Raw genomic sequence first — 15,261 nt, forward strand, 5'->3', positions numbered from 1 at the left:
CTCCCCCGTCCCCGGGATTCTCCAGGCAAGAACACTGGAGTGGGTTGCCATTTCCTTCTCCAATGCATGAAAGTGAAAAGTGAAAGGGAAGTCGCTCAGTCATGTCTGACTCTTAGCGACCCCATGGACTGCAGCCTACCAGGCTCCTCCGTCCATGGGATTTTCCAGGCAAGAGTACTGGAGTGGGAAGAAGATTCTACTACACACCAATTGGCTAAAATTGGGATGTATATAGACAGTAACATGGAAACATATGTTACTATATGTAAAATAGATAGCCAATGGGAATTTGCTGTTTGACTCAGGGAACTCAAACCAGGGCTCAGTAACAACCTAGAGGGGTGGGATGGGGAGGTGGAGGAATGTTTAAGTGGGAGGGGACATAAACCTATGTCTGATGGTAGAAAACAACAAAATACTATAAAAGCAATAATCCTTCAGTTAAAAAGAAATTAAAAAATTCCAACAATGCCAAGTATTAGCAAAGGTGTGTAGCATAGGTAATAATTAATCATGAGACTAAAAGGAAGGCATAAATTAACAAATAAGGACTAAAAACAGTATTTTAAACATGGGGCAGTGCTAAGAAAACTAGGACTTGGATCACCTTAGAGAGGCATATACCTCTGGTAAAGTGTCAGTTTACACATCTACTTTAGAAAATAGCCTGATGTTATCTAGGAAAACTGAAGTTGTATCAAAATAAACTCTGAAACCTATTCACTTCACTCCTAGGTCTACACCCTATATGAATGCTTACTTAAGTGCACTAGGACACAGGTACAAGACTGTTTACAACAGCATTGTTCAACATAGCCAAATCTGGAAACAGCTCAAATACCCATTAACATTTACATGAATAAACAAACGTGTGAATGTTTGTTCACTAACACTATACAGCACTATAGCAACACAGTAATAGAGATCAAACTAACCTGGATAAATCTCACAGGCTCAAAAAGAATGTATACTGTATGATTCTATGTAAATGAAGATTTCAAAAGGTAGATAACACTGAATTACATTATTCAGGGATACCTATTTAGATGGTATAGAAAGAAAAAACATGGAAGTTAAGTCTAGATTAATGTCAATTGTGAGAGAGGTAGGGGGTTGCAATCAGAAAGGGGAATTTGAGGGCTGTTGAAGTGCTGGCAGTTTTTAAATTTCTTGACCTGGGTTGCGGCTACATGGTTCCTTACTTTACAATAATTCTTTATGCTTGTATAGTGCTGTGTATGCATTTTTCTAAATGTAATACATTCTATTGAAAAAGGTTAAATCTACGTGTGATAGAGGTGTTTGTATGCATTCATATACTAATTCTAATATCTAGGAATTCTACTTCTAAAAACTCATTTTGAGGAAATAAGGCAATCAGGGTGTGTGTACAAGTAATTAAGTACAAGAATATTATTAATTATAACATTACTTCTAATACAGAAAAACAGAAAACAGTGTAAATATCCCACTTTAGAAGAAATTTAAGTGTAGCACATGCATATATAGTTCAGACATCTTAATGTTGCCATTAAAATGTTATATCTAAAAAAGTATTTAATCATATAATGAGAATGCATGCTCAGCTGTGTCTGACTCTTTGCAACCCCATGGACTGTAACCCACCAGGCTCCTCTGTCCATGGGATTTTCCAGGCAGGAATACTGGAGTGGGTTGCCATTTCCTTCTCCAGGGAATCTTCCCAACCCAAGGAGTGAACCCGTGGCTCCTGCATCTCCTGCAATGGCAGGCAGATTCTTTACCACTGGGAAGTCCCATTTACTCGTACAGCAAAATGCTAAAAATTATTAAGTTAAAAGAAACAGGATACAAAATTGCATGTATAAATGATCTCAACTTAGTGCAACTGTGATCATGGATATACATAGAAGGAAATGTTCTGAAATGCTCACTGTGATTATCTTTTGCAAATGGTATTATTTTTATCATTATAATTTTCCATAATCTCTAAATTTGCACAAAGGATATGTATTATATTACACTAAAAACAACTTATAAATTTTCATTTTAAATGAACTACTCCTTTTAAAAAACAAAGTTAACTGAATTTTCTTATTTTATATATACACAAATTTATTCAAAGTTATTTCATACACAAAAAAATTACCAGAGTGACAATTTCAAACGCATTTCTAAGATAGTAGGCATCAGAATGCAGTTTGTTTCCTAAAGTATTCAAAGCTTAAAATCTATTCTACACTGTAACATCTTGATTTAGGATTTGTTTTATACAGAAATTGGGACACCTCCATTTTTTCCCCCAAGAGATGTCAAAATGATACAGTAATTACAGTTAATAGTTTTTTTTTAAAAAAACAATCCAAACTTTGCAATTATCTTTATAGCTAATTATATTTTGTTTGCAGATCCAAGAGTTTATTAACTCAAATCCTTCTTATGTTGTTCTCTATTATTGTGTGGAAAAGAGTTAACATAGCAGGTCTAACTATTATCTCTCAAAAGGCTTGCAAGGCATACCTCCAAGGTCAGCTCTTGATTGGCATATGGGAACTTGGATGGGTTCTGCCTCTCCTAAATGAAAAGAGTGGCTCACTGTGTCTAAAATGCTTGTGCAAACAATATGATTTATCCTGAACACCTGCTTTCTTTCTGAGAGTCTGGAATTTGCTATGCGCCAGGCAGAGGGTGTTTACATGACAAGCCCCTGACAAAAACCCTAGGTGCTGAATCTCTAATGAGCTTCCCTGGTGGACAACATTTCACATGTGTTGTCACAGCTGCTGGCTGGCAGAAGACCCCTGGAAGCTTGTGCCTCGCTGCCCCTGGACTACAATCCATGCACCTTCTCCTTTTGCCGATTGTGCTTTATACCCTTTAGCTAGTAATAATTCATAGCTGTGAATATGACTATATGCTGAGTCCTAGGAGTCCTCTTAGTGTTGGGAGCTCAGTCGTGTTCAACTCTTTGCAACCCCATGGACAGTTACTGCCCATGGAATTCTCCAGGCAAGAATACTGGAGTGGGTTACCACTTCCTTCTCCAGGAAGGAGTCCTCTTAGTAGGTCATCAAATTTGGGAGTGGTCTTGGGGATCCCTGACACATAGTTCTTAAAACTAAAACACAACTAAACATTTAATATAGTGGTAAACCTAAGTCAACAGAAATGTTTAACTGAGCACTTCCCTGGTGGCTCAGATGGTAAAGAGTCCACCTGCAGTGCAGGAGATGTGGGTTCGATCCCTGGGCTGGAAAGATCCCCTGGAGAAGGAAATGGCAACCCACTCCAGTATTATTGTCTGGGAAACCCCATGGGAAGAGAAGCCTGGTGGGTAACAGTCCAGGGGGTGGTAAAGAATCGGACATGACTGGGCAACTAACACACACAGAGTTCCAAATGTTATGTGCAGCCTGGATGGGATGGGGGTTTGGGGGAGAATGGATATGTGTATATGTATGGCTGAGGCCCTTTGCTGTCCACCTGAAACTATCACAACATTGTTTGCTAATCGGGTATACTTTAATACAAAATAAAGTTTATTTTTATCCCTGTCACAATCCTGGCCCCGCTGAAATCACATCAATAAAAGTGTATCACAGAGAAAAAAAAATATAAAGTTTTAAAAATAAAAAAAATGAAGCATTACATTATAAAAAAAGAGAGAGATGTTTAATTTTAAAAAGTTGATGACACAGACATTTTCTTCTTCTTCTAACTAGCATTTACCAAAGACCTACACAGTTGCCTAGGCTTCCCTGGTGGTTCAAATGGTAAAGAATCTGCCTGCAGTGCAGGAGACTCGGGTTTGATCCCTGGGTTGGGAAGATTCTCTGGAGAAGGAAATGGCAACCCACTCCAGTACTGTTGCCTGAAGAATCCCATGGACAGAGGAGACAAGAGGGTTACAGTCCAAGGGGTCACAAAGAGTTGGACACAACTGAAGTGACTTAGCAAACACACACACCCACACACACATACACAAACACACACACACACAGAGTCACCCAGCTAGGTCCTTTCATGTATCGTAGATTTTAAATTACCAAAAGTATCAAGTTTCTAATGTTTACTAGGACCAAACTATTTCCCAACCATTTCCTATTACCCACCACTTAAAGAGGCATTCAATAAATATGTGCTGAATGAATGAAGAGCAATTTCTATCATTACACATAAAACCAAAAAATCAAAATAGATAAAACTAGCTATAAAAATATGTACAAATTTTCATATAAATTAAAATGTTACATCCAGATTTTTCTTGCCTGATATGAAACAAGTATGTTTTCTCTTAAGTGGCAAATTTGCTGGTAAGTAGTAATCAGTTCTACTCTATCAGTATAAATGACTTCCACAAACACTCCCTTCTCTGAGCATAAATACCAGACTAAAAATAAAATTTTAACAATAAAATTAAATAAAAAGACTTTTAGCCTACCTCCTTTGTGAATTTCAAAAATACAAACTGCTAATATTATTTTAAAAGATACAAACTACTGTCTCCATGTCAGATGTGTTTTAAATCCATTTTTAATTACTGTAAGTCTCCCTGTGGTATATGTAATCATTCTATAATAAGGTAATTAAAATTTCTTGGCCAGCCAATTTAGGATTTACAGCTTAACTCAAGTATCAGATGCTACTAAACATAAGCCCTGATGTGTGACTTAGAAATAAACATTTAATTTTTTTTTGGAAAGGGACAATATTTACTCATTTATTAACTTTTTATTTTATATTGGGATATAACCAATTAACAATGTTGTGATAGTTTCAGGTGAACAGCGAAGGGACTCAGCCATACATATGCATATTAATTTTGAGGTGGGAGGGTGACATGACACAGCCCTGTCTTCAAAATTGAACCTATGTTTTAAAATGTTTATTTTGCTGAAAACAATTGCAAATTGCCACAGGCAAGTTCTAACTTAACTGCAATCTGGAACCCATGGATATAGTGTAAACACATGCAGATTTCTAACAAACTACTGTGTGTGTTGGGGATAATGACAACATGGTCTCCGAATAGTATTACCCTTACTTTAAAAGTCAATCATCTCTTGACCTCTCACTTCAGGACCCACATTTGTTGACACTGAATATCTAGGGGCTGGGGCCTGATACATCCTGGTTTAACAAGCTCTACTCAGGATTTTCCAGTGCTAAAGTTTGAAATCTACTGCTCTAATCTTTTCCAGCAGTAAAATTCTGGTTCTGTCTCTGTATTCAAGTATGCTTCAGGCTTATAAATAAATCATTTATATCAACTAGTTCTAAGGATTTGCTAACTTGATAAGCAACAAGATTGAGCCATGTAATGTTGTGACTTCAGTTTAGGGGAAAAAAGGGGAGAACTGGTTATAGATAGTCTGTGGCAAAGAAAGATATGGATACCATACTCAGAAAGTCACCAGTGACCCAAATATATTTGCTTGGTCTAGCCTTTTCTCCATCAAAATTATCAGAGCTATTTCCAAGCAGCCTACAAATAGCAAAGTCAACTGATCTTATTTCATTTGCTTTCTGTTTCTTTGCCTACTCTGCATTGGTGTCATGTCAGAAAACTGGAAAAGATCTCGATAAACCATAACCTGAGCAAAGAGACCCTGAATACTAAGGGTCATCAGATCTATTGCCAGAAAAATTCTAGTGTAGCCCTGCCTATAACACATAACAGTTATGTGAGCAATCTCTTATAAAGCCAGTAGGGGGAGGCACGCACAAGCTTATGCTTTGCTCTTTGATCCACAGGACTTTAAATCTTATAGTAATGAATGGTTTGGGTTTGTTCATTTGTTTTAAACTGAGGGGATCAAAGGGAATGCAAAAAACAGGGCAAAGAAGACTATTGAGGTGAATTTATAAAAAAAGAATGATACAAAAGAACAATTTTATATTTCTATTTTGTCTCTAGCCCTTCTGAGAACTTACTGTTATTTTAACTGTGAATTTATAATCTACTTCCAGATCCCTAGGGCTAATAGAACAATTCTAAATTGAGAAACAGATCCTTTAAAAATTCATGTTTGATCAAGGAAAGCAACATTAACTGAATATGACATGATACTAAGGAGTTGTTGATTCTGACAGATATGATAATAGTATTTTATACATACACATAGACACACACAAAGAGTCTTTATCTATAAATACAAACAGAGTATTTATAGGTGAAATGATATTTAAAAAAAAAGACAACAGTAAAGGATAGACAGAATAAGAATGGCAAAATACTGATAACTACTGAAGCTCAGTGACAGGCATACAGAGGTTCCTTATATTATTTCCTTTCCATTTGAAAACTTCCAAAATAAAAGGTTAAAAACTAGGAAGCTATGTTCTAGCTATTTGGGTTAACAGTGAGATTATGTGGCTGGTAACTATGTAACTTCAATGAGGTCTTGTTCTTGATATATAGCCATCTAATCACAACTGAATCACACAAAATTTAGCTATATAAAATCCCATATAATTCAACATTGTGAAACTAAAACTAACCTGTTAAATTCAGTGGAAACAATACTTTATCATTGTAGAGCAAGTCACCATCTTTTAAGGTGAATGAACACTGATCTCTCATCTAGTTTTCATAATCTTATGAAGATTTTAAAGTTAAAAGACTTGGTCAAAGTCACAGAATTAGTAAAAATGATGGAGGTGGGATACTAACCCAAGTTTTATGACACCAAGGACCATCTTCTCTGTACTATACTGTTGCTTAGACCCCTTTGAAACAAATAGCAAATGTGAAATTTAGGTGAATTTTACAATTTTGCTTTCTGTGCTTGCTACTTTATAGTATATGGCAAAATCTGTTGTCTAGTTTTCTTAATGAATAAAAAAGTATGGACAGAAACAAATTTCTTGAATAAAGAATAAAATAAAAAGAATTATAATATGTTAAAATTAGAAGGGACGTTAAAGCCCCTCTGTAGTCCAAAATTAAAACCTTTTCTTCAGGACACCTGGATGGATACAGGTTTAGCTTGAGCATTTCTAGTGAGGAATGGCAGGCTCAGTGAAATAGCCACTTCATTCATGCAAATAGTCTAATCATCAAAGAGGGCTCCCTTGCTTACAGGTGAAATCTACCTGCCACCTATTGATTCTTGTTACAATTCCTCACCCTACACTGAATAAACACAGAATCCTCTTACACTTGATGATCTTTCAAAGCACTAAAGACATCCATTATGATCCACTATGGGCTTATGATCTGGGGACTCTTTTAGCAGTAAAAGAAAAATGAATAGATTCCTGGGTAACTAAATTTTCCTAGTCTTTTCAATAGCTGTTCCAGGCCAAGTGGTCCTCAAAGTGGGACTTAGGTATTTCTGGGAGTACTCAAACCCTTTTCAGGGGACACATATATCAGGATATTTTTAAGGCATTTAAGCCATAGCTACATTTGCCATGATTGGGTCTGTTTGAAAACAAGCCTGTGGTCTGCTGATTTTCCTTTTGTATCTCCACTCAGAAGAACCCATCTCAAAGACCAACCACTCGTCCAGGCTAAAAAGCCTGCCTAACTTCAAAGAGACAACTGGGGAATGAAAAGCTTGTGATCTGTGAGAGCAAAACAGCTTTGGAAAGGACGGGGAGAGCCACCTTATTTCATCCAGACAATATATTCACGGCAAAGCCTTATCTAATTTAGAATTAGACATCAATTGTAAAATGACTGTCACGGTGATGTCTATCAACACTTTAATTTTATTTGAGAAATGAAGTCTGATTTGTTTTTCTGAGAGAAAGTGAGCCTGATTTGGCTGATGAGTTTGACGATGATGTCTAGCTCTGTCATTTAGGTCACAGAGCGGACATTTTCCATACACTGAATGAGCTAAAGGTATAGTGCTAGAGTTTTGAAGAGAACGCATTTTTAAAAACATGCAAATGACCAAAAATTGCATCCTCACAAATTAGTTTTTAACAACTGAAAGCTATGTCTGGAAGCATATAGTTTTCAAACATCTTTTAGCAGGTTTGCCAACAAAAACTTTGCAGGCTATGATGGAATTTCTAGGCTCTTTCCCACTCAGGCGATCCCATTCTGGAAGCATGCCAGTGTCTTACTTATTAGGAACACTCTAGGGAGAATGGGCAATATACTGATATAACACGCTGGGGCTGGGGCTTGGTTCTGCACACCACACACTTCTACTTAATGTACCCAAAGGTTCCATCCAGGGCTTTTAAAGCTGTTGCAACAACTAACTAAACTGCTGACATCTTTTTCACATAAGCATTTACACCTAAATTCACAGTGATCTTGCACTTATATATGTGAATGAATGAGTTTATATTAACTGGTCTTAAATTTCACCTTCTTTGTTTTAGATCCTTTGCTACGACCTTGTAAAATAGTTTAAAATTTGGTTTAGATATTCACTTTATTAGCTAGCCCCCTGGAGAGGGCAGCTTCTGACAAAGCTTTCAGTGATCACCATCTCCAGGTCTTCACAACCTGATGTAATCCTCTCCTGTTGGGTGTGGACAGGATCTAGTGAGTTATTTCTAACTAATAGAATATGGCAGAAGTGATGGTGTGTGATTTCAGAGAGCAAGTTATAAGACTGATTTCTGTCTGCTTCCTACTGTTGTGGTCTTGCTTGCTGACCGACCCTGATGAAGCCAGCTGCCATGGAGCTGCTCTAGGGAGAAACCCAGTGACAAGGAACCTAGGGAGGCCTTGGGCCAACAGCTCATGAGAAACTCGGGCCCTCAGTCTGATAGCGTGCTTCCAACAACCATGTGAGTGAGCTTGGAGGCAGAGCCATCCCCAACAGAGCCTTAAAGTGACTTTGGCCCTGGAAAATGCCTGGATTACCACCTTGTGAGAGACCCTAATCAAAGTCACTGATTAAAATTTTGAATAGTATGTCACCCCATAAAGCTTGATACAGTCTCTTTGGACACAATCATCCAATCAGCTATGAAACTACCCAATTGTACTACCCTGAGGCCACGTTTCTCCATCTTACCAACAAAATTTTTGTGAGAATCATGTTGAGTGGCTTCCTCAAATCAAGACTTACTGTTATCTACAGAATATTCCTTGCCAATATGGTGATTGCATTAAAAGAGGAAATCTGTTAGTATTTGTTTTTAGGTGCTTAGAGAGGCTTGCTCGGGGCTTCCCTCATGGCTTAGCTGGTAAAGAATCTGCTTGCAATGCAGGAGACCTGGGTTCGAACCCTGGGTCAGGAAGATCCCCTGGAGAAGGAAATGGCAACCCAGTCCAGTATTCTAATGCCTGGAGAATCCCATGGACAGAGGAGCCTGGCAGGTTACAGTCCATGAGGTCGCAAAGAACTGGACATGACTGAGCTACTTAACCACCATAGAGAGGCTTGTGACATGGAGGCCTCTACTCTCAGCCCAACCCTTTTCACTAAGACTCCTGTAGTCAGAATTGTATCTTTTGGGACCTCCTATTCTTCTGAACTCTATCTCCTCCGCTTTCCACTTCTCTAAAGTATGCTAAAAATGTGAGGGTAACCAAACATGCCCTTAGCCACTGTGAATCTTACAGGGAGAGGTTCCTTTTATTCTTATTACTTCAGGTCATTCTGAACAGATGTGTTCACAACTATTTTGAAATTTTAGAAGTGTCAGCATTATCTAAGATGAACATTGTCTAAAGCTAACGCTTAAGAAAGTAAAATGCACACTCACAATTCAAAAACCATGTAAAGCATTCCATCTGAGCTATATGTCTCCAATAATTCTACAATGTGGGGATGTTTCAGCATATGACAGATACTGGCTTCCCGCTTTAGATCTGAAAAACAAACACAGAACACCTTGTTAGGCAGAATTCAAAAGACAATTCGAGTGAATGATGAATGAATGGATGGGATCTATGGTAACATGAAGACTTCTCTAACTATAGAGATGAAATCCCCCATTCAAATAAAGTTTAACTTTTTGCCCTTTGACATCTTTGACAATATAACTTATTAATATTCTTGCCAGCTTAAAGCAATATACAAGTCAGCTATTACTAAGCAATGTAAATAACACAACTAAATACTTAACCCAAACTCTTGTAAACAGGTTTCAAAATGTATAACTCTTTTTTGATCAGCTAATAAACAACTCAATTTGCTGTCTTGAATTTTACTTCTTTTTCTGAGGTTTCCCTAAATTGCCTAAGGATACGATGTTTATTCCTTAGCCTAAAATCTAGCATTTATAGACACACTTAGGGAAGTTACATGGAATAGAAGGCAAAAAACAAAACAGTAAAGGTAAACAGAAAAGGCACTACTCTCAACATCAAAGTTAGGACTTATTTTACATCATCTATAAAATGTGTTGGATAATTCAAGACACTATCTTCACAGTGTTATTTTGAAAAACAAATTCAGATAATGTAGGAAAGACTACTGTGTAAGTTACATAATACTATTTGAAAAATAAAAGTGTTAATATCCTCATCATTGTGATCATCACTATCACACAAAAATAGTTTGGGTGTAAGTGTCACTAGTCATGTCTACATGGAACAAGATAATTAAAGCCTTCCTGTGTTAACAGTGCTGGAGTTTCACCTGCTTGGAGATGAATAAAATCCAGTGTGGCATTTTTATATTTGGAAGTAGAAGGGAGACAGGTAAAAGAACCAAGGTTAAGGATATACTGCACAAAGCAGAGAGATAACATTACCTCCTTGCTGATTTGTTAACTCAACTTAGTCTTAGCAACAAGAGCAATGGCTGCAGAAGGTACCTTAGAGGATTCACAGAAGGTATAAATAAGGTAAAGAAGTCAGTAAGGAAGACAAAAGAAAAACCATCAGAAAAGTAAGAATCAATAATACAATATTAAGAAAGTCAAGAAAATGGGGGAATTAAGGCATAAGTAGTAAGAGAAGGGAGCTTCCCTGGTGCCGCCTGCCAAGGCTGCAGATGCGGGTTCGATCCCCAGGTTGGGAAGATCCCTTGGAAAATGAAATGGCAACCTACTTCAATTTGCTTGCCTGGGAAATCCCATGCACAGAGGAGCCTGGTAGACTACAGTCCATGGGGTTGCAAAGAGTCGGACACGAATAACCGACTAAACAAGAACAAAACTTAAAGAGAAGGCTGAGAAAAGCTGTAAGAAAGATTCAACCAGGAAAAGGCCATAAACGTTCTAAGATCACATTCTGCGGAGAGGTCAGATTCAAACTCAGGATGCAGACAATGATGATATAACAAATTTAGACTGATCACCTCTCTCACTGGTCTAAGTACTCAATATGATTGTTGTCATTTAATGTCCCAACAAGCCTGCGAGATAAGTATTTTACAGATGAGGAAACTGAGACTTTGAAACCTGTTCAGGATCATATAGCAATTACAAGGGGTTGGTTTTGATCCCTGGCCTAACTCCAAAGTCAGTCCTTCCAGGATGCCAGGCTGGGTTTAGACATGATCCTGGTAGTAGGAAAGGAATAGCAGGGTCAAAGAAAGTTTGATTATTTTTTGTCCGTTTTTGCTGTTGTTTTAAAGAGAACACTGTGTTTGTAAGTGTCAGTGATGAAAATCCCTTAGGATCTAGAGTCAGAAAACCTGGTGCCGGTCCAGCCTCTGTCACTACTATCGCCAGCTTACTGCTAACCTCTACAAATGCTTTCCTTATGGCAAATGAAACGGGGATAGTGACATGATGCAGGACCTGCATGGTCTACAACTTCAGAGGGCAGTGGCAAAATTCTAATGAGAAAACAGATGGGAAAGGACTGTGTGGAGTGCAACAGTGTGGGGCTGAAGGGGTTAAGGTGGTTCGGTCTTCACTGTGGAGAAAGAGATGAGATGCACATGAAACATGGTCTCTATCTCCAGAAGAGGACAGGTATGAATAAGGTGTGGCTTTTGTGCTGGGGAGTCATAACTACGAGGAAGACTTTTGACAAGTGCACTAGAGGACCAGGCTGAAGCCAGACAATATAAATCAGATGCCTGCAGACTTTTTTCTCTCCCTGTAAGATTATTCTGCCTTCTGATTCTACAAAAAGCTTAGGAGTTGTAGTACTTGTTTTAATGTTTATCTCTACCTTCTCATTTTATTAGAAGTGACCCTTTTCATACCTTCTGCTTTCACCTTAGTTTCTCTTTCCATTTCTTTCTATTCTGATCAAAGTCTGATTCTATTCAATGCTCTGACATCAGAGTCAAGAAGTAAATGGAGATTTAGTGTTTGCCACAACAAAAATGGGTCTTTTCTCCTGTTTTCCACTTACTTTAAATGTTGCCCCTTTCATGTAACTGCAACGTGTTTCAACCTCCGTATTCAGCATTTGACATGTGCCACAATTGTTATACTGAAAGATCATACTAGAAACGGATGCTCTAAAGACCTCTGCATTTGACACACACGTCTCCTTGGTATATGGCTGGACATGCTTATGGTCTAGTTTCTTCTAATCCACCCTCAAAAATAAAGGCAGGTTTGCTGGGGACCCTGCCTTCAAAGATTAAAACACTTTAAATGTCACTGGACCTGTCAATAAAACATCTGCCTGCAATGTGGGAGACCTGGGTTCAGTTCCTGGGTTGGAAGTTCCCCTGGAGAAGGAAATGGCAACCCACTCCAGTATTCTTGCCTGGAGAATCCCATGGACAGAGGAGCCTGGCGGGCTACAGTTCATGGGACTGCAAGAGTTGGACACGACTTAGCGCTATCTTTTGACATTTCAGGGACTAAAATCCAAACAATGATGGAGCAGCACAAAACTAACAACATAAAAACATATTGAAATTATAAGGGCAATGATGCAAAATATGGCTTATATCTAGGATAACTGAGGCACCATTTTCCATAATTCAAGTATTGATTAAATGGGTGTATTAAATAGCCTGAAAAGAAAAATCACAGTTTCAAAACACAAAGGCACCATCTATGCATTCAAGCTATAGATTCCAAGAAGTTAAGCTCCAAATATGTGTTTAGATGTGAGTGTGAATTAAAGACTAACTGCTATTAATTCCTTGCTGATATAGCAAACTAAAAGGAGTATTTTCCTACAAATCAGCTCATGAAGTAGAGTAGGAAGGAATTTGAAAGTAGGTGATAATAATATGACTTGAAATTGTAATTATCTGACTGCTTAGAGATACTAGCTTAGAACATTCCTTTGAGTGACCTGACCCAGGGTTACCATGGTGTTTTGAAGATCTACTTTATCTTTAGTGACTGGGAACTCCTCCACTCTGCCTTGTATTTTCTCATTTTGCAAGGAAATTTTTAAAGATTTAAGGAAGAATCTACTACTATGTTTAGTGTCCCTATATTTAATTATGTGCCTATATTTAATCAAGTTATTTTCTTTTAAAAGGGGCCACTAGTAATATGGAAAGTAATATTTGATATTCTGACCAAAACTGCAGAAACACACTTAAACTGAATCAACCCACTATATGGCATAATAAGTTCAGGCTATCCAATAACAGTAGAACAACTATGTCCTCCAGGGTCTACTTTTCAGTTTGCCCCTCAAATAAGGGAGAGTTATTTAGGAAACCTATTTCAGGCGGTTTGTTTTAAGAAGAATTTTCCTGAAAAGTATGTAGCATTCATTTTTATAATACTATTAGTTGTTCTTGGAAAAAGAGAATTTTTCATACCATCTTTTAAAAGTGAGAAGCTGCTTTCGGAGCAAGCTAATTTGACCATGGGTCAAAAATAAGTTGGGTATTTACCAATGTGACTGAAGAAAGGAATGCTCTCTGACATTCTTAGCACTGGAGTGGCGATCTCATTCTCAATGTCTGAGCTTTAAAGATCAAATTTAAGAGTTAGCTTTCTCAGAATCATTCAGTAAGGTTTTAGTTCAGCATCATCCAAAAGAAATACAATGCAAACTTCACACACAATTAAGATTTTTTTCAGTGGCCACATTAAAAAGAAGCAGGTGAAATTTAACATAGTCTATGCAATCCAATATATCCAAAGTAGTATTATTTCAACATATAGTCACATTAAAAAGTACTAATGAAATATGTTACATTCTCTTTGTGTACTAAGTCTTTAAGATCCAGTGTGTTTTATTCTTATAGGACATCGCAATTAGGAGCAGTCACATTTCAAGTGCTCAGTAGCCGCATGTGGCTAGTGGCTAACAAACTGGAATGGTGCAGTTCTGGATAGATTGACTTGATTTAATTCTTATCCTCTCTCAACTGTGAGTTCGTCTGAATATCTTACACAGCCATTTGTAAAGTCATTCAGTCATTCCAAAAAGAATCTAAACTCAAACACATTTAAAAAAAATTGAAGTATAGTTAATTTATGTTATGTTAGAGTCATATAGCAAAGCTATTCAGTTATACATATATGTATGTGTGTGTGTGTATATATATTTCTTTTTTCAGATTCTTTTCTATTATAAGCCATTACAACATACTGAATATAGTTCCCTGTGCTATACAGTTGGTCTCTGTTATCTATTTTATATATAGTAGTGTGTATCTGCTAATCCCAAGCGCCTAATTTATCTCTTCCCCTGCACCCTGTTATCCGCTTTAGTAACCATAAATTTGTCTTCTATGTCTGTAAGTCTATTTCCAAACAGATGTGTTTTTAAAAAGCACTTCCACAGAAGGAAACGACAGCTTTTAGTAACCCAAATCCATCACTTAATGACTAAATCTGGAATTTCTTCACCATTGTTAATCAAAACCTTTACTGGTTTCAGTTCAGTTCAGTTCAGTCGCTCAGTCATGTCCAACTCTTTGCAACCCCATTGATTGCAGCATGCCAGGCTTTCCTGTCCATCACCAACTCCCAGAGTTTGCTCAAACTCATGTCCATCAAGTTGGCAATGCCATCCAACCATCTCATCCTCTGTCATCCCCTTCTCTTCCTGCCTTCAATCTTTACTTGTTTAGCAGCTTTTAATTATTTTATCTTGTTTAATCTACAAAACACTCAAAAGGGTAGTCAACATCTGCTGAATAGCAGCCATGTGGACACTTCAAAATGTACTGAATGATCTTAGACCATCCAGTGCAATATCTTGGATTTTTAAGTGTTCCTACATAAGTCCTCATTTGATAGTTATAATAACCCTGTGAGGCAAATATGTCTAGTTTCACTTTACAGAGGAAAAAACTGTGCAGTGAGATACTTAAGTTGCTGAGATCACAGAAGTAGTTAAGTAGAGGGAGCAGAGCTAATAACTGAAGTCCAGTGCTCTCCACATCATACTACAATGGCTCCTGGGGCTACACAGTTTTTATATGTTTCCTTAAGATCCAATCATATAACAGTTGTAACACTGACTTGGGTGAT

At 37.5% G+C, this 15,261-nt stretch overlaps 1 protein-coding gene across 16 annotated transcripts in view; it reads right to left on the bottom strand.

The window, feature by feature from the left end:
- The window catches only part of CASK (calcium/calmodulin dependent serine protein kinase), a 378,632-nt gene that overhangs the window by 228,376 nt on the left and 134,995 nt on the right, over window positions 1–15,261 (bottom strand). For all 16 annotated transcript variants that reach the window (XM_070461881.1, XM_070461880.1, XM_070461877.1 and 13 more), the window contains exon 3: window positions 9,661–9,766. In XM_070461881.1, the coding sequence (XP_070317982.1) occupies window positions 9,661–9,766 (106 nt within the window). The remainder of the gene's footprint in view (window positions 1–9,660; window positions 9,767–15,261) is intronic.

Source organism: Odocoileus virginianus, chromosome X, assembly GCF_023699985.2.
Source record: "Odocoileus virginianus isolate 20LAN1187 ecotype Illinois chromosome X, Ovbor_1.2, whole genome shotgun sequence".
Classification (NCBI taxonomy): Eukaryota; Metazoa; Chordata; class Mammalia; order Artiodactyla; family Cervidae; genus Odocoileus; species Odocoileus virginianus.